Below are 5,820 nucleotides of genomic sequence, written 5' to 3'. Positions count from 1 at the left end.
AGCTTATTCTTTTTTTAGTCTTTTATTAAATTCTTTTTTAAGAAAGTTAAAATATATATAAAATTACTTAAGATCTTAGCCTTTTTTTATTTTACTATAACTATAAAGTATATAATATTTAGCTTTTAATAAATAGTGTTCTTAAAAAAGGTTTTAGTTTATTTTAAAAAATAATTAAAGTCTTTAGCTTTTTTTTTATTTTCTTTCTTTAAAAAGTTAATATATTAGTTTTATTTTACCTAGTATTTATTATTTATATTATTTTTTACTAAAATAATTCTTTTTTTTAGTTTTTTAAACTTTTAAAGTACACTAGTAATAAATATATATAAATTATTAATCTATATCTTTATATTATAAGCTAAACCTTAACTTTAATTTACTTATTTTCTTAAAGGTATATTTTTTTTACTACCTAACTCTAAAGTATTAAAGTATTACTAGCCTTTTATTACTTAGGTAATTAATTTTTCTAGTTATAAAACTTTTAAATTTTTTATAGTTACTACTTTAATCTACCTTTAAGTACCTAAATATACTTAAGGATAACTTAAAGGATTAAGCCTTATATAGCGCTTAGGCTACTCTACGCCTAGCTATTACTACTATTTCTAGGTATATATAGTATTAACTTAATAGCTTTTATTATATAAGATAAAAAATAAATAAAGAAAATTAGAATTATAATAGCACTAGTAAAAAGAAGTAATAATTAAAATATAGGTCCTATATTATTTAGAAGCTAATTCTTAACCTAGCTATTACTAGCCTTTTACTAGGGGGTTAGTATCTTTTTAATGTCACGTTTATTTGGCCCTGCTAGGTAAAACGCTTACTGAACTATATTAGGAACAATATTCCTCTAACCTGCTAGGTCCACCTGGGACTTTAGGGCGATTACCTATTGTCCTGTGACAGAAACTAACCAGGAGTGGGCTGCCCGTAGTGGGCAGAGGCTGGCCGAGAAGGAGGTGGAGGTGGGTCACGTGACCCATGGGCTCCTCCACCAACATTTGGAGATACGGCTACAGCCCTTCAATGGCGTAGCATACACAGTTCCTGGCCCTTGCGGAGTTGTTGTATGGCAGAAGACAGCCGTGGCGGATGATATGTTATCTTATAGGCGAAGGACGAGGTTAAAATGTGCTGTTTGAAAAGCTCGGAGTCTCTTCATTGCCACCAAACTGCGAATGTCGTCTTGGTGTAGGGCAGAGACAACTCTCTCACTATGTTGGAAATCGGCATCTCGTATGATTACTGAAGTACGAGATCCAAAAAGCCATTCCCTATAGTTTTGTGGAAGCCAAGGTTTGATTTTCCGGTGACTATTAGAGCACTTTCGACTATGTAGTTAATTCGAGACTTGTTTTATTTTTATTTTCTCATTCACCATGACAACCTTTGTCGAGAATGAGTTTGCAGGCAAGTTTCAGAGCCAGAGGACACCCGACCGGCGAGTCGTAGTGGTTGGCGGCAGTTGCGCGTAGTCGACGCCGCGATCGTCTACCAGCGATAACTGGGGGATCGTCTTTTCGGTTGTGCTAGCCTAAAGACTGGGTCACGGTCCTCGGTTCAGTGGCTATGCTCTGCCCGTCAGATGGCTCAAACCTGTTTTTCCCGCACTCGACAGTTGTCTTGGCCTTTGATTATGCCCGACCTTTGGATACCGTGACCAGCAAGCATATTTGCTTAGTGTACCGGGGCTTCAGCATAGGGAGAGATGCTGATCCGAACAAACTAGCAGCTTAGCAGCTAGGCAGGTTTTACTGTAAACTATGAACGGGCAGATCCGTTTATACTCCCCGTCTTGGCGAGAATCAACATTGTGAATTCATTGCAAGACCCCGGGACCCCTAAGAACAAACTACATAATACCCTCCGAGGCACTCCTCTGTTACAGGAATCCTCCCCCCTTTTCAAAAGTGCAGAAAACAGTTACGACTATCGAAACAAAGAGACAGTAGCCTCGGGTTGTCAAATTGCTAGTAAGCGGTCCGCGTTATCACTTGGTTAAATCAAGTTGCAGACGGTGGTTCGTGTACGGCACCTATTGCCCTGCACCACAATGACGCAGAGTTCACTGCTGTCTAAACTACCTACCTACCCGTCGCAGCCGCCGCAGGCCCCTGGTGGAAGCCCGATCAAAGACTAGGCACCCTTGGCGAGAAAAAGGGGTCAAGAACCTAGCAGCAGAGCAGCAGACCGGCAGGAAAGAGAAACAGGGGGGAAACCTGATGAGTGTGAAAACAACTCGGACTCACCAGCAAAACGCGTGCCCTGGACCTTGCCGCCCTTCTCAATCTATCTTGGACGGATCTTCTTCCAACATCTCGCGCAGGGGGGTTGGTCGATGTATACTCGACCCGCTGGTGTCCGTCTCCTTAGTCGGATCTCGATGCCTGTCGGCCGCGATGTCCACAATATTCGCTCGATGTTGGTACAGGCGCAGAGGGGTGAGGTATGTTTTTACAGAGCGGGTGCTCCGCGCCTGTCTGGACCGATCCCATGCTGCATGGTTTGTGGGCGTCTTGCAGTGCGTAGTCGCCAGAGTCGAAATACTTGCGCTGCAGGAAGATGACAGGTGTATTGGTTAGCGCAGCTTGGGCCCTTAGCTCACGGGTGAAGGAAACAGGGGTCGACATACCTGCATCTGTTTGTGTAGAAGATCTGATCTGGCCGGGGCCTTTCCATACAAGCGTCGGATACGGTCTTCCTTCTGGGCGGCGTCGGCTCAGCCAACTCGATGGATTAGACGCCTACCACCACATGCATGTTGCTCGCAACGGACGGGCTTCCGGTAGAGTCTGTTGTGGTCTGTTGAGAACCCATGTTGAATAAAGCACGTACGCACTTAAAACCAAGGGGCTGCGGTATGGTACTGAGCATCCCCGATACTCGAAATATATTTAGAGATTAGGTGACGTGACGATGACGATGATATAGTCTGCCCTATAGGCCTTAGCAGCCCAATGCCTGCTAGGGACCCCCGCCCGTTGTTGTTCGGGATGTCCAGGTGGCACTTGACCGACTCGCCGTAGAGGACCGCAGAGGCTCCGTGAGTGCGTGCTGGTTGCTGGAGGGGAGACCCATTCTCATTGCGTGGTTGATGATGCTCAACTCTGTGATGACTGACCGCAAACAGCCGGGCAGGGGGGGGGGGGGGGGGGGTGTATCCGATTTGCAGGCTTCGGGACTGGCCATTGAGCAGACTGGACGAACCCAGCCGCAAAGAAGGTAATCCTTCAGCGGCCAACGGGGCATGCATTGGACCCTGACAACCATTGCCGGTGCTGGACAAGGCCGTCCTAAACGGCACAAGAGAGACGAGTCCGCGGGAACCGCAGCGACAAATCCTGGGAAAAGGGGGGGTTGTGCTGACCCCCGAAAGCCGTCCGCGCGTGACACTAGACAGGGAACATGCATGGGGTCGCTGCGGCGCTGCAGACGCTCCTCCAGCGTCGGATCAGGTTTTTTTTTCGCCGGCGTTCCTGGCCAGGGAAAGTTGGTCAAGGTTTCAACGCGGGAATGGGGTGATTGTTGGTCGTGCCCTTGCTAGGAACATGGAGCACACAGGGTTGGCGGGAAAGGGGATCGAGGATCGGCAATATAAATACCTACAAGGGCCGATGTGATGCCCATCGATTCGGGACGCCTTGGAAAACCATATACTCTGCCTCAGCCAACTATCAACGACGGAAAGGGAAAAGAAAGAGAGAAAAAAAGGTACCCATCATGATGTCTACGCAACGCCCCAGACCGACTTCCAACAACACCAGCTCGTCCAACTTGACCAACTCCAACACTTCCTTCGCCGGCAACATGGACACATACACGCTCTCCATGTACGAGCACACCAAGCGCCTCATGGCCGCTGCCCAGATCCCTTACGGCAGCCCTGCCAGCCTCCTCACGCCGTCCCGCAGCGAGCCGCCAGCGGCCGGAACCAGCTCCGACGGTGTGGGGAATACCCTCACACCCAAGTCCGACAGCCTCCCTCAACTAAGATCGAATTAACCTCTCCCGACTGAGGAGGTCGGAGGCACAGAACGAGGGCTGCACTCCACGGCTCGTCCCGTGTTATCTAGACGTAGGGCAACCCATCTTCTTCTCGAGATGTGCCGTGCATCGTCTCGTCCCGCAGCTGGCTAACCTCGGTTATAGATCCCCGACGATACCTGTTGGTGGAAAGATTCTTGAGCGAGTAAGACTGTCGGATACACATGCCGACTTTGCGCCTCCGCGGTCCTGTCGCTCTATGGTCCGCATCAACGCCAAACCGAGGTCGTTAACGAATCCCGCGACCAACTCTCGGGCACTTTCTCGAGACCATATTCCCCCCTTCGAAAGATCAGTTGCAGCCTGATTTCCATAATACCCTGCCTGCGGCGTTTTATTATCCAGTCCTCTTCCAGTCGGTCACGAATTGCCTACCGATGCGGCCCAGCACCACCCAACCTCAAATCGTACGATTCTTCCAGTGGCCCCCCTCCTCGGCCACATGTGTCTTCGGCGTCGTCATGCGGGGCGGCCTGGGAGTTTACGCGCATGGGTAGACGGTCTCGACTGCCACGTAGACTATCTCGCCGGGGGGTATCCCTGTGAGACAGAGAGAGCTGAACCGCAACCAAGCCTCGTTCCTAATCATGGGCTGCTCCATATTACTGGCAGTCTTTACGCGAGGCCCTCGCCTTGCCACATGCCAACGTTGCGTGATTTAGCAAGACATCCGAGTCCGGAAGCTCGGCTTGCTGTCACGTGCATCAACGTTTGATGCTGACTTGAGAGTCTCTTTATGCTTACATGTTTATTTCTTTTCTCTCCTTTTTTCTTTTACCTTTTCTCTCTTTTTTGATCATTTTGGATCATTATTTTTCACACTTGTTTCCTCCCCTCCCTTGTTCTGACGGGAATTGCGACGGAGTTTTTGGACTGCACACTAGTGGAAAGAATGAAAGCAATCTAAGGTAAATGTAACCAGATAGGGCTTCGACCTAGTCGTTAGAGATACCCCCCCTTTTCAGTTCGATATTTGGCTATAGCAACTTCACTCGTCTCAGTCCGCCACTATCACTATGCCTCGTTCGCCGTGACTTGTACTTGTGCTCCTTGGGTGGCGGGAATGGGCAAGTTTCAGACGATAACCCATGACCTCGGCCAGGCCGCTTTGCGTGACTCGCCATCGTAGTGGCCTAGACCGGCCCTGAAGCAGCATCGCAGTCCCCCCGTATTCTCAGGAGGCGCCATCGCCGGGTCTGGTTAAGGATGTGGCGGCACTCTTTCCCATACTCGAGCGACGTTATTCTCAACGTCGCGCTCGTGCGCCCCAGGAAAGGCCCCCTTGTCGAGGGTTATGCAAGACATCGTGAACGGGCCCAGCCGCAACTTAAGCGCTGGCGTCCGACTCACGGGGGAAGTTAATGTTGACATGTTCGTTCCGAGACTGAGCTAATTCGAAGCCCAACGCCACTGGATCTTGCTGTCATAGGTCTGAGCAGAGCAATGAGGGTTCCACGAGCACAACCCGCCCCAGCGCACCACGCAACATCGAAAAATCGGGTGATATAGTCGGATTAGAAGCACAGCTTTGGTTCATCGTTGGAGAGCAGGCTACTTTCAATCAAGGTTAGCTATAATTAGCACTTTTGGGTCCATGATCCAACTGCCGTGCCACGGTGTGCGGTGAAGAGGACTTGTTGCGGTGCGCGCAGACGTACAGCCTAATACGGTAAACTATGGAGAATCCAGATGAAGGTGTCACCCCGTATACCCAAGTGACCATACTCGTTGGGACGAAGCAGCACATATTCAAGAGTTGACCAT

At 48.9% G+C, this 5,820-nt stretch overlaps 1 protein-coding gene across 1 annotated transcript; it reads right to left on the bottom strand.

Annotated features, from left to right (window-relative positions):
- Positions 1-2,296: 2,296 nt before the first annotated feature.
- On the bottom strand, positions 2,297-2,829 carry LY79DRAFT_593899 (uncharacterized protein; the record flags this gene model as incomplete). The annotated part of the gene is made up of 4 exons (XM_060561619.1): positions 2,297-2,391; positions 2,420-2,564; positions 2,645-2,716; positions 2,761-2,829. The coding sequence occupies 4 exons, from the start codon at positions 2,827-2,829 to the stop codon at positions 2,297-2,299; spliced, it is 381 nt and encodes a 126-aa protein (XP_060409177.1).
- Positions 2,830-5,820: the final 2,991 nt, after the last annotated feature.

The sequence above is a fragment of the Colletotrichum navitas genome (genome assembly GCF_030913465.1).
Source record: "Colletotrichum navitas strain CBS 125086 chromosome Unknown LY79scaffold_90, whole genome shotgun sequence".
NCBI classification, from domain to species: Eukaryota; Fungi; Ascomycota; class Sordariomycetes; order Glomerellales; family Glomerellaceae; genus Colletotrichum; species Colletotrichum navitas.
This window is presented reverse-complemented; position numbering and strand designations above follow the sequence as displayed.